Source organism: Cebidichthys violaceus, unplaced genomic scaffold (assembly GCF_023349555.1).
Source record: "Cebidichthys violaceus isolate CVI_PGR_0920_01 unplaced genomic scaffold, fCebVio1.0.p SCAF_11, whole genome shotgun sequence".
NCBI lineage: Eukaryota > Metazoa > Chordata > Actinopteri > Perciformes > Stichaeidae > Cebidichthys > Cebidichthys violaceus.
The window spans coordinates 16,295,749-16,309,817 of record NW_027176274.1 but is presented as its reverse complement, the minus strand read 5'-3'; the positions used below and the strand labels follow the sequence as shown (position 1 = coordinate 16,309,817).

At 41.8% G+C, this 14,069-nt stretch overlaps 1 protein-coding gene across 1 annotated transcript in view; it reads left to right on the top strand.

Moving 5' to 3' along the window:
- The first annotated feature begins 2,198 nt into the window (after positions 1 to 2,198).
- Positions 2,199 to 14,069, top strand: part of col18a1a (collagen type XVIII alpha 1 chain a) — a 75,395-nt gene continuing 63,524 nt past the window's right edge. Inside the window, exons 1-2 of the mRNA XM_068705150.1 lie at positions 2,199 to 2,339; positions 2,435 to 2,508. Of these exons, the coding sequence (XP_068561251.1) occupies positions 2,329 to 2,339; positions 2,435 to 2,508 (85 nt within the window). The 5' untranslated portion in view covers positions 2,199 to 2,328. The remainder of the gene's footprint in view (positions 2,340 to 2,434; positions 2,509 to 14,069) is intronic.

Here is a 14,069-nt window from a genome sequence, read left to right as displayed (position 1 = left end):
CAGAGTACCAGAGGCCTGAAGCCTCTTCCTGTGAAACAAACTCACCTTATACGAAGTCATAACGAACTGGCACATGTAAAGGAAGTACCAATATGAGTACACATGTTTTATTAATGCTATAAGATGCTCAAACCATAATTTATATGGTTTACATGCATCAGTACATGTCTGTACGACTAGAACTGCTGCATTGATAGAAAAAAAAGAAAAAGAAATAGGTCAAGTCTTCATTGTTGTTTGTGGCAATGTAGCCAGTTTGGGATTGAGGGATTTAGGATTAGTTTGCAATGATTATATTATGCTGCATCCTTTATTATTGGTGTATTTGAAAAACATGTAAACATTCATATCAATTCAAAAACCAAACAAACATACAACACTTATTTAAGGACTTTTCACAAAAAGGTTTTAGAGTTTACGATTGCTGTTGTTTTTTTCAGTCCCACAAGCTCCACACAGACTAACGCGGAGACACAAGGGGAAAAGAAGAAGCAACCAAACCCAATCAACAGGGCGTACTGTAGGGGTACAGCAGTGCCATGATGATACAGACCCGTCCGCAATTAGATCTTTCCTCTGCAGACAAGAACAACACCAACTTCGTCCTCTGCTGGTCATCTTGTGTAAGTGCAACAAGCCACGACTTTGGCTCATGTTCATGCTTTTCAGGGCAAGTACCAAGACTTTTTATATTTGACTATGAGTGGATTGTTTTATTTTGTCTTCGATCAGACTGGAGATTGAAGATGTAAGTTGGGGCCTTTGGAAGCATTTTTTACTTACAGTGTGGCCTGTTGTGTCAATAGCACCACCTCTTCTCACTTAAGCAACTGTGTTACTTTGCACATATTAATATCCCTTGTCATACATCGTTAGATTGATCACGTGTCTTATGCTCTGCAATGTGGGCATTGTGAGTTTGATTTTGAACTGCTGCTGCATGTTAAGCTTAGCCAGTATGATCATACATTATAATAATACAGAAGGTAATCTTACTTGAATAGAATAATTCCCTTTTTCTTCCTTATATATATAGATCTATATATAGATCTATATATATAGATCTATATATATATAGATCTATATATATGTGTTTTAAAGAAAACATTTGAATTCCTTTTTAAATTGCTAAAAAAACAGAAAGAAAAGAAAACAAAGTTTCTTCCTCATGGATTTCTCACCTCTGTCTTACCTCCAAGCAAAGTAAACCAAAGTAAATAAGCCTTCCCTGAACCTACATGTGGTCATTATCTTGTCAAGTCCGGTCTTGTGAGCCCACTACAGCTCGAGAGGGTAGTGACAGTGTAAACTCTGCATGAATGACAGAAGCTTTTCCGGTGGAAAACTTAGGTTTACACAGCTCATGCTGCAGTTTGTCACCTATTCACATCCACTTCAGCTAATGTCAGTAGAGGGGCATGACCTTAAAGGGACAGTTCACCCCCAAAATACAAAATATACATTGTTTTGCTCTTACCTGTAGTGCTATTTGTCAATCTACATTGTTTTGGTGTGAGTTGCCTTGTTCTTGTCCCTCCAATGCAATGGCACTGTATGGCACTCGGCTCGAGTGGTTTATTGTATAGCAACTATTTTCTTTCAACCATCGCTGCTACATGAAGCTGCTCACAGCAATGTCTGTGGATTATCTTGAGTAAACCGGATTCCAGAATTCTGGAAAGAGACATTGCTGTTGAGTTTTTAAAATGTATCTTTTTGGCACTTTGAGCACCTCAAGCAAAGTGCCATATACAGTCCCATAGTATTGGAGAGAAGGCAGACATCTCTATGGCAGTATATCTGCAAAACATATCTCCAAAACTAGTCTACTCACAGCAAAACAATCTGGACTGATAAATAGCACTGCAGGTCAAAAGAAACATTTTCATTTTTGGGGTGAACAGTACCTTTAAACTTGAAAATAAATAATATACATTTTATTTTTTTTAAAACCATCACACATAATTACAACACATTATTATTATTATTATTATTATTATTATTATTATTATTATTATTATTATTATTATTATTATATGTTTTTGGCTGACCCTGATCTACAGGCTACTGTGACTTGACATTCGCTGGAATGTGTTCCCTTTTAGGACCTGGCGGAAGTCCCTGATGTGAACCCCTGCAGGTCACTTCTCTCTTCCTCTCCACCACGTCTCTTGTCTCCAGCAAAGCGCGGAGTCCCCATCAGCTGTTTTGTAGCCGCGTGCAGCAGCGGTGCAGGACCAAGGAAGCTGTGAAAACACTTTTACACCCTCCGTCACCTCCGAACGGCTCATGTAGCCTTTTCCCCGCTCGACATCTGCGAAAGAAGAGATGACGATGAGGTACCTCTTTTTTTTGCGTTTGTGTTTTAAACTTTTTTTGCAGCTTTTGAGTGCGCCGATAAAGTTGTGAATGTGACTGCTTGCTGCCTCTGCAGGTGTCCCTCGCGGCTGGAGCGCCTTCTCTACTGCGTCCTTATTCTTGTCAGCTCAGCTGCAGCGCAATGGCCAGGTAGGAACCAATGGTGACAATATGAATGCAATAATAGAAATGCTCTGGTCGTGGCGTTTTTTCTTCTTCTACTAACTTCTTGTGCATTGTTAATATCCTTTGCTGAAAAGATATTTAAATAGGCTTACACTCAGGGTTCCTTCACAATAAAAGCTTAAGATAGTAAAGCACTGTCTTACATTGAGAAATACCCTTTTTTTGGGGGAGATTCCTGGAAGTTATCTGCCCAACTTAGCACCAATGTGTAACCTTTATGAAAAGGTTAGGATTCAGATACAGTTACAATTGCAAGCTACTGTATGCTATGGTGTTGAGCATGATGTTTGCTCACTGCTGTCTCTTATTTGGCTTGGATTGCATTAGTCTACTGTTTATTCTAACAGCCACTAACAGACCAGACCAGCACGGTTGCCACAAAGCTGCGAATACACATAGTTCTGATCCTGTGATAAAAAAAAAAAAACAGCCGTTTGTCCATTCAGAGAAGGTCAAAGAGGCTTTGGGACTGTTTACAGGTTTTTTTTCTCAAGTCCAAAGTCTGCAGTGCTCAGAAAGCTGCATTCCTTCCCTGTTAGTCCTGTTTCTTGCTCTGTGTCTGACTGTTGCTTGTGTTGGCTGCATCTAAATACTGAAAGATGTTTTTCCCCTTTGTAACGACCTAAGCAGAATTCCTACTTGTATCTGTCCAGCTGTTATAACATCCGAACATTTGAACAAAGAGGAGATGACAAAGGATCATTTATTTTACACACACAATGGTAATGGTGTTAAAGGAGCCGCTGAATGAAAGAACTCTCTTCTGCTGCTGAATAATTTACATTTCAACCCCACTAATGTCCTTCATTTAATTTAGTAAACGTTGAGTTGGAGAACTGTGCCGCTGTCAGGTGATAGGGAGAGGAAACCGAGAGGACACTGATTAATATTTGATTGGCTGAGGATCGCTGGCAGTATTTTAGGGGCTTTGGGGGAAGACTGCACCCGTTTTAGTTCTCATTGTCTTGTATTTTGTATCTAACCCGACCCATCTAGTAGATTTGCCTCTGTTGGCCCTCTCTTTTATATTAACATCTTGACAATTCTCCATCTTTTACCTCAGTGGAAACAGATACAAAAAAAACACAAAAAAATTAAAAAGGGTAAAACACATTTCACGTAACTCTCCAACAATGTGACATTTTCACAGGGAATGCTGTCCCGTCTGTGTGTGTGTGTGTGTGTGTGTGTGTGTGTGTGTGTGTGTGTGTGTGTCCAGGTTGAAAAGGCCTGCCACTCCGTCTCAAGAGCAATGCCTTTGGCTGCTTGCGACATGGTTGAATTAGGTCTGATTCGTTCCCAGTCCCTGGCTGGGTCAGGAATCCCTATTGTCATGTGATCTTTGACATGCACCCAGCATGGTTTTGCCTGAAGGGGAGTGGGGGGGGGGGCCGTAGGGGGACACCCTGCCGTGCCATTTAATGGCTGAATTAGATGCCACATTGAAAATCACAGCTGGCTTTGGGTTCTCTTCTTTTCAGTGCAGAGGGCACGATGGCCATAGGTACAGGAAAGCCATCTGAAGCATGTGGAGAAAGTGGTAAATGAGAGGCTTTTTAAAATCCCACAGAGTACTTTATCTGCTTCAGAACATATAGAATATCCTTTATATCTATGAATGTTTTGTTGACAGTTCTTCTATTTAAAGTGGTTCTACAACTGCCATCTGATTATCTTGAGCCCTAGCTGTTGGGTATGGTGGAAGAGGTCTGAAGCAGAGCGCCCTTTGACAAACATGCGTTGACACGTCACGTATAGTTGCAGCATTTGTAGAAAAAACATCTGCTTCCACATCTCAAAAAATGTCCTGAGAACGATGTTCTCAACTTTGGTGGAGTTTTTTTTCTCGTTTGCTCTCTGCAGCAGCAATATTAACAACTTTTATGTTCAGTTTACTTTCTTTTTTCTGACATTTTCTCCTCTGGCTGTCCAAATACCAGATAATTTAATCTACTACAGCATTTCAATTTGCTCTGTGAATGGATTCTTTTAGGCTTCAACAGTGGCCACTATTGTGGTTTTTAATAGAAGTCAGTTAAGGCAAGACACGAGAATCATTATCAGCGTAAATAAAAGTACTGAAGAAACAGCAGTTTCATTATGCAGAATATCTGCATTAATTATTATTTTAATTTTATTTGGAGTCTTCTTATAAAATTTTACCAGAAAATCTTGGGACATATTATTGAAATTAAGACAATATTAAGCTTAAGCTCTAAAACACAGACCATAAAAACATACATTTTGATGGATTCAAACATCAAAGATCAATATGTATTCAATAAAGTTTGCATACACAACATTCTTATTGAGTGGCTTTTCTAAAAGTCTTGTGAAATTGATAATAGATGCTTAATATCCTTTCCATCAAATACCCTGAATGTGAATTGACATCCCTCTAAAAATCATATCGATATTCATGTCTGCAAATGATCGAGCATTTAAGGACAATTTGCAAAAATAAATAATAAAAAAAGGCCATGAAGGAAGACAGGATTTCTGAAAAGACATAGTTGTGGTAAACTCTAGATCTCACAGTATGTGCTGTGTTTGGTAAAAGTCCACGCCTTCAAGAATAAAACGGCGTCCTGTGGTGAACGACTATTAGATTGGTGCCTCCGTTAGGATCATTGGAACTCTCACATGAAATAAATGGAGCGACTGTGCATGGATTCGTCTGACTCAGTGAACCTTGTGATGTCTAATCCCGGGATTTTCTAGTCAGTAAACCTACTTATTCATGATCGACATCTCTGGAGGTGCCCTCGCATCGAGGGCTCGGAAGTTCCGTCTGGCATTGTTTAGTTGTATTGTGTCGGCCTACCAGCATTTAAAAGGTCATTAAACCTTTATATCTTTGAGTGTCCAGCTTGGCTCGTGAATTTCAATGTTGGCTTACGTGTGTGTGTGAGCTTGTGGGTGGGTGGGGGGGTCATTCAAAATGTCAAGTGGGTATCTGTACTTCCCTTCCCTGGCTCCTTTTTTCATCATTTTTTTTTAAAGATTGACACTTCCTTTATGCATTTATGCTCTTACTCGTGCCCACTGAGACAACTGTCTTTTGTCCGTCACTCACGAAGACACAAGAGAGATTCAAGCCCTCTGCTGATCATTTCAGTTTAAGTTTCAGACACTTCAGTAATGGACTGAAAGGGCCTTTTAAAATCCAATTTCATGCTTTGCTGTAAAAACACTGGAGACCCAAATGTAGCATTTTTCATAAAGACTGTCACAACAATGTTTTTAAGGTCATTCGTGCCTGTCTCTTCAAACTCACGCAGCGTAAGAGGACCACACGCTTAACGCAGCACAGCTGTCTAAGAACAGGAACAAAAAAAAAGTGTCTCTATATCAGAAACACTTACTAACGAGACTGAAAAGGAAATCTAGACATGGTGTAGTTTACTTCAATGGGGATGTGTTTTCATAAGAAAACCATGGTGGTCACATGCTGCTTTGATTACTTAATTCAACCCATCTGGATCCTGTAGCGAACCCGAGGAGTTGTGTATCTGTGCTGGACGTTGAAGAACATGGCCCAGTTTGAGAATCACCCCAGCCTCACCAGGCTTGAATTAGGCTGGGTGTACACAACGGAAGCATGAAGTTACGTTTTTCCTATTCTTTTTCATGTGTTCTGTCTACCAATTAAACATTGTGTAATCCCTAAAATGCTGGTGTATTTTACCATCTTCAATGCCTTAGATTTGACCAAAGATTACCATTGAAGATCATCTTATTCAACCCCACCCGACCACACACACTCACCAACCGATGGAAAACATTGAGAGTGAGAATGTGTGTATCGTAGTAAAGCGAGCATCTGCTTGCTGTATTCATTTGAAATCATTAGCGTGAAAAAAAACTGAACATGGTCAAAACGGTGACCCGATTATGGGGACAACATGGTTTTGCTGTTATCGCCATGTGTAAAGCGGGCTTTGCTCACTATCTGTGATCCCTGCATGCTTTCCATGGCAGAGCATCCTTATGAATGTCGCTGACAGCTGTTATTTGTATTTTTATGTGCTCCCAGCGCTCAGCCGTTTCAGGTGCGCTCGGCTGTTCTGTCATGCCGTCCCTGATGTCAAAATGCCGGGTTGACAGCGGCAAAATACAGAGGTACGCCATAATTACTGCTTGTGTTCCAAGAGAAGAGGATTTGTAGGGCCACTTGTTTTCTACACCCAACCATCTCCAGCGCTAATGGCACACTGAGTGCCCTCTTACCTCTCGGCACCTCTTTCCTGTTTGCGGCGAAACCCTCACTTACTCGCTCGTCTTTCCCAGCCGCAATCGAGTCGACTGTTAGCGGAAGGCGTGAAGCTCTGCAAATGACAGGACTCTACTGTATATGCAGGTTTTGTCTTAAGGATCTGAACATATAGAGCAAGATGGAAAAGCTTATGTATTACCAACAAAAGTAAAAGTGAGCCATGTCCATCTCTGGAACCACAGTGATGCATATTTGGAGATGCACTTGAAATGCATTTGCTCCAGGGAGAACATTTCCATTTCTTCCAACATTTAGGAGATGAGTTCTGTAGCAAGGCAGCTATTGCTTCTTCATATGCAGATTTTGATTCCATTAACTTTGTTGCCGGAGTACTAATAGACTGCAGCGTGTCAGAGCAAGCTACCAAGCCAGGCAGGCATAATCAGCAAAAAAAGCCCCAGAATTAAGTATGTTTGGGGTGAACACAGCAGCGCATTGCAGTCGTTTACTGAACGCTGGTTTCCATGGCCACCAGGTGCAGATTTTTTTTTCCACCACAAAGCCGTATTTGGCTATAGCAAAGGAAACCAGATCCGTCTACCTGGCACTTTGTCCCCCGTCTCCAGCGCTAGGGAGTGTTCACTTGTCCTCACTGACAGCCTGCTGAACACAGGGAGGCATGAAACTAGAGAGCCCCCCCCCCCCCATTTACATTCTCCTGTCCAAAGAAATCTATACCATAAGCTTTTCACTCGCCGTGAACTAGGGCTGATCCCGAGTGACCAAGACCATACAAACCGCCTGCTGACATTATTTTAAAGGCACTTTTCAGATCCAGACCTGAAATAAGCGTATTTTAACTGTCAGATGTGAACACTCTTAATACAAGCACCATGCTACCACCCAATGCGTTTTTTTTTTTTTTTTTTTAATGAATGAATAGACCATTGAGCATTTCATGAGGCCCCTCTCGGGAATGCCATTGTGCGTTCTGACCCTCACTTTGTGGTTATATCCCTCTTTTCGCTCTCCACGTCTTCTTATCTCCTGATTGACTCTCGTGATGTGCAGGCTGCTTTTCAGGGCATCCTTGAATTCCACTCATTCACCCGTCCTTCAAGGGCTGCCATGTCTGTAGGCACTTCTCTTTTTTACCCCCTCACAAAATCTCACACCATGGGGGTGTGAACTGAGGAGAATCCCATGGGACGGAGAGATTACCATCAAGCCTAGAGCTCCTGTGACAAAAGAGGGATTTGCCGAGTCCTGTACCTCTGTCCTCCACTTTGGTATGGACTTGCCGGAAGTAGGACTTTGGGCCAAGGTTTGGGATTCGACGACATGGCCTGTCTTCACTGTACCTGTCCCGAACTGAGAGGTGGATTTCCCAGGTACCAGTCGGGTGCATTCTCGGGTAGTGGACTTAAATTTAGAGATTAAAAAGATGGGGAAAAACAAGAGTTTCCATTGACTAATACACTAAAAGACAATACTACTGATGCATCAGTGCATACGCAGCATTCTGTAGCAGGTCGAGGCGGAGCTGGCTTTGACTACTTTATATACAGTTAGGGAGTTTAGTCCAGTGGTACCCAACCTAGCGGACTGGCCCCTCCAAAGTGTCACAAGGTGATTTTGTGTAGTCACGAGATGATTAATGGGAGAGAAAAAAGACAAAAAAAAATAATTTTGACTTCTCAGAACCTCAAACCGTTTTTTTTAAATGAAACCATGTAAAAAGGTTAGTGGGGTGAAAAGTGTGGGAATCCACATCTTTATATGAAAAGTAAATCAAGCTGTCAAACAACTGTAATGGACTAAAAGTCCAATATTTCTCCCTGAAATGTGGTGGAATAGATGTATCAAGTACAATTGCATATGAGTGCCTTAAAATTGTTACGGTACTTGAGTAAATGTATTTAGTTACACTCCATCACTGCAGAGGACTCAAACTCCTGTCGGCTCATGTGTTGAACCTGGTCCTTTACGAAGCGAATGCCTCGGCCGCTCGTAACTTGGAAGCTGCTAATTGTTGTGTGAATCATGAGCTCGCAGACAATAAAGGGTGCCCTCTATTCACTGGGCTGTCGTTATGGGCCAGGTGGCACAGTGCCATCCATTGAGAGGTTTAGAGAGGAGGAACATAGGCCAACCACGGGGACGTTAAACATTTAGAGGTCCAGTGAAAGATTTGAACGGCGGTTCCGTTTCTGAGACCGTGGCACTATCAGTCTGGGAGGTGGGCTGAAGGGCCGGAGGTCAAATTCGTCCCTCGATGGCCAATTGACTTCCTGAAACATGCTGGGAAACTTGGTTAGTGTCGCGTTCGACAGTATACCCTGTGGTTTTACAAGTCCAGTTCATTATTTGTGTGTGGTAATAGACTTGGCTGTGTAAAGTCTTTGTAACCTTTTAGTTTCCTGTCTTGAATGTGTCTGCCCAAGTTTAAGGCAGAAAAGAAGGTAAGAATGCAAAAAGATAATAATGCAACATAGTAAAGGAGTCAGTATCCATCCATGTGCACTCTGCTGTAGTGGACTGGTCTCCTCTCACATCTCTGGGCAAAATTTAGGAGGTGTCAGTTTTTCAGTCATTGGTCTCAACCGCGTCGGACAAAACAGATACAATTTGAATCAATACAGTTCTCTACATGGACCACGTAACGGCTTACCTTTAACTTGTGTTCTACGTGCATAAAAATTAAATTTTTGGCTCATAACTACACTGATTGTGTGTTGGGCTCTAAGCGCTGCCAAAACGTGAGTGACACTACACTCAATGCAGGGCCTGAACCCATACTGTGTGCACACAGACGGAGCACACAACCTGCTGTTACTGCTCTGACAACATGCTGCTTTTTGCTACACAGGTTGTGTAGACACTTTGTAATACATTTTAACTGAATTGCAACCTTTTCTGATTAGACAACCTGTTTATATAGCAATGTCACAGGAAAAAGACACACGTTTATCCATGTATATTATCTCAAGGCTTAAAAGATTTAAGATGTTACTTTATATCATATATTATAACGCCAAAAACGTCAGCATCAGGCCTACTGGCTCCCAAAGTGCACATACACTATATGCATCTAAGTGAGAGGAAATAACCACTAAGAAGTCTGTATGTGGTAAGCAAAAAAGTACATGACCCAACTGAACCTGCCAGCCCACTGTTGGCTTGAAGAGTCTGGACTCCTAAACAGGCACACGCTAGCCTTGGGCCTTGGCAGGTTTATGTGCTTGTTTTCACTCAAGTCTCTTGTTTCCTCCCGTCTTCTCTTTCTCTCTCAGTGAAACTCTGAAAGCATGAAAAGGTCACTAATCTATGAATGCCCCCGGGTGGGAATTACTACATCTGTGGTTTGGCACACTATACGTAGATCAGATCAAACGGGAGACGGGTTGTATTTGAGAATAAATTCTCCGACCTTAGTTTATATTTTGATCTCTGACTGAACCTTTTTGCATGTCTGCACTCTGCCCTGAAACTAAATATTTCCTGTTGCTGGAGTGCCGAATTGGCAGAGCATTTTCCATGTTTAATTTGGCCAAGAAACATACTATTTCTACAGGTAGGGTAAAGGGTATTCTGTCCTAGCTCTTGTGTTGGTTATCATTTTTGAAATACCTATAGCTAAATGGAAATCTGCTTAGTCACATACATCTGCGGCTGCCGGGTCAAAATATCTTTCAACTGGTTCACTAAGTTCAGATGAAGTTGGTGTACCAGCTCACCAAAGCCCCGTCACGTGGCTTATAACATGCCTTTGCGTGGCTTAAGCTGAAACAGAGGAAGAGCATGACCCGTGGGCTTTTTTTTGCGCTAAAGTGCCAAGCGGGGGGAACATTGCACGCTGGCACCATGGACCCATAGTCTGGCCCGTACTAATTGAGGGCCCTGATATTGTCTTGTCGATGAAAGCCCTCTCTGTCCCTCTCACTTCTCTTCATCTACTGTATCCCCCCGGGCCTCCAAAACAGCCACAGGCATAACGTCATTCCCCTCCAGCCATTGTCACCATTCATTACAGGGGATTAAAGTGTCAGCTGAAGGTGAAGTATAAACTCGCCAGCGTTATTCACTGAGGATGTGTGTGTGAAGGTGTTGTGCCTCGTAAGCTAAAAGTTTGTGCCCCCATCAACACCCCTCCTGCATGTTGACGATGAGACTTTGCCTTTTTGAGGTCTGTGGCGAATCGTCCGAGAGAAAGGTCAAAGTCCTGTGCTTCCCTTTAATCTACACGAGCCAGATGCGATTGGTGCTCTTGTAGCCAAGTAACAAGGATTAGGATTGAATAAATGGGTAGTGGCTCTCAGTGGTGAGCCCGACTTTGAGCGTGGATTCAACCAACTCGATGACTGTCCACTTAAAACACATTTACATATGTGATTGTCTAGTGCAGAGTAGTTAAGTGGCGGAGCACACATCCCCCGCTTTTATTTGCTTTCATTTTATTGTGGCGGTGTCCTCACCGCGGAATTCGTATCAGTCTGCTGCGGATGTCAAGGGTCCGCGCTCATGATTCCCTCCCATGCAAAGAGGGAAGCTTTGTGACAGAAAAGAAGGACTCTACGTCCCTCTTTCATGGTTTGGATTTACTGTCAAAGTGTTGATCTGCATTGACATGTCCTTGAAGTGCTGCGCAAAGCTGAAACTCAACACTTGAGTGAGGCCTCGCGGTTTCAAAGAACCAGCGTCGAGACAAAGACGGGGACTGGCCAACGGACTGATATAACAATCTGCTCCTCGCGCAACACACAAATGAGATCTGCATGCACATTCTTTCCACACGAAGCCCACGTCTTCAGTGGAGGATGTTTTTTTACTGATGCATTCAGGAGCAGCAACAGGAATGGAGGGGAAATTCATTTTTGGCTCATGCCGAATGCTGATCGGATGCGCATATGCATTTGTGCCTTTGCCAGCATTTTGAGCTGCTCGGTGAACCTGTGGCGGCAGGTCGAATTTGTACATTCATGGTGAATGGGAGGATCTAATGGGCCATGCAAATACAGTATATAGCAATATAGCATATATAATATAAGTGTCGTGTTTTCAAAGCTTTCTTTTACATCTCAAGAGAGGATTGAGTCTAAGAAAAGGTTTCCTTATAATTCAAACTTTTCAAAGTTTTAAAACTGTCACATAATCTGAACTAGACTGTGTCAAACAACTATTTTTAACATACTTAAGTAGAGGAGACCAGAGTTTGTAGCACAAACAAGGCTCTAATCTGAAAAAGGGAAAATTAGAGGAGGTTTGAATTACAGACAGCATCCCAGGAACGATAACTCACTTCACTTTTAATCTTGACTGCATTAAGACGTCATACAGCTAGCAGTTTAATTCTCTATACCTAAACTAAAATCCAACATGGACATGGTTCGGTTCAGGACCTGGTCACTGTGCCACATAGAGAATAAATACCATAGAAATGTCAGCATCTATCAAGCATTGCAAGAGATCACTCAGAGAATGTGAAAATGTTGACGCTCTATCTTGGAACTATATCTCGAATACACATATGAGACTCTTCCCTCCGACTTGTTACATTTCTACTTAACAATCACTGAACGATTATTCATGGCCTATGAGACCAAAGCGTTCAAGGTCTTTGCCAAACACTGACGAAACTCTTTTCAAGATAAAACCCAGCGTGCAAACGCTGTTTGCTTCTCTTTTATTTTGGTTAGCAGCATCTGGATATGGCTTGAGCAATCAATGTCTCGGCACATGCCTAGACATGGGTTTCACAATTTGTAACTAATGATCCAGGCTTCTTTCGTATACCTTTCATGTTTGAGTTCTTGTCTTAAGTCAGTCAGGGTGACGAAAACTAACCTATTCCAGCCAAAACCCCCCCTCGAGGTGCAAGTGTTATGGAGTTGTTGCGATATTGTTACTGCATTGATATGATTGTCATTGCGTAACGCTCTAAACCTTGTTTTTTTGTGTTGAATCACTGCATCAAGGTTGTTACATGGTCAGTCAATAAATTGTCCTGTGTGACTGGCAGGAGAATCTTAAGAATGCTGATAGCCTGGGAAGTTTGTCAGTGGACAGTCTGCACACCAAAGAGGTGGGCCTCTATTTTATTAGATATGAGCATGTCTTGGAATGTGACCACAATGCACCTCATAGAGCCAACAAGCGACAGCAAGTTGTAGAGTTCTCAAGTCCTTTGAGTTCCCAGTTTTGATCAAAAATACTCATTTATTGCTGTTTCATTATTGTTTCTAAGATGAGCCAATTCTCGACATGCTGTCCGACTCACGAAGTAAGATATTATACTGTAGAGGATAAACATTGAAGCACCATTTTATTTTGCCCACGTTGCTATAGGCACACTTCTCCACCAAAGGGTTTTCCTTGGGCAGGAAGGAAACAACGATGCCTGTAGCAGAGAAAGGTCAGAAAGCAGGTGCATTTATCGATAGTATAAAGCCAATGCAGACACATTCTGCAGCTGCTTCACAATAAAAGCCGTCATGCAAATAGGGTTGGATATCGGCTGTCTGATCCTTAATAAATCAGTTACATCAGATAATACCTTTGTACCGTAAAGCCTTTCTCAAAATATATTTATTATTCCAACGAATAAACCTTCAAATCGTATAAAGTGCACATTATAGTCATATTAAACATACATCCCGCTTATAAAACTGGGAGCCAAGGAACTGTCCCGTAAAGTGTGCCGAGTGAGCAATCACTGTAACTATTCACGTCACAGTTTACCAGCTATGATTAACATTACTTTTTTTTTTAAACGTAAAACAACTTTTTTGTGCATGTCACAAAAACCTTAAGGTAGACGTTTTACACATCATACCGCCCAAACTGAACCACTTACAAAAAGTTTCCAAAAATCGATCTCTTGATTTTAAGAATCGATATCGGCTCATTCAATTAAAAATAAATAATACAATAATAATTTATTGAGCCCAACAAGCAAATAGAATGGATGAAGACTTCTACTGTGAAACAGAAGCATCTTATAATGTGCCAACATGATGGAAACTCGTCTCCCACTGTGCCCGAGGTGCAAGTTGTGCTCAGGGGCATGTATTCCGACAAAACATCAGGGAGTCAGAGCTGTCACCGGAGGGAAACTTGGGTTTCTTCGATTTTAATTTGAGGTTAAAAAGTTCTGAATCAACATTTTTGATGCTTCTTTGTTGCTGGATAACACTCATTATTATCTGGGAGAAAAAACCTCCAACAATCTTTTACCCCACTGAAGAAATGTCTAACCAACCTCAGACATTGGCTGGGTTCCCTAACCTGCCAAAGGTACTTCCACTTCTTC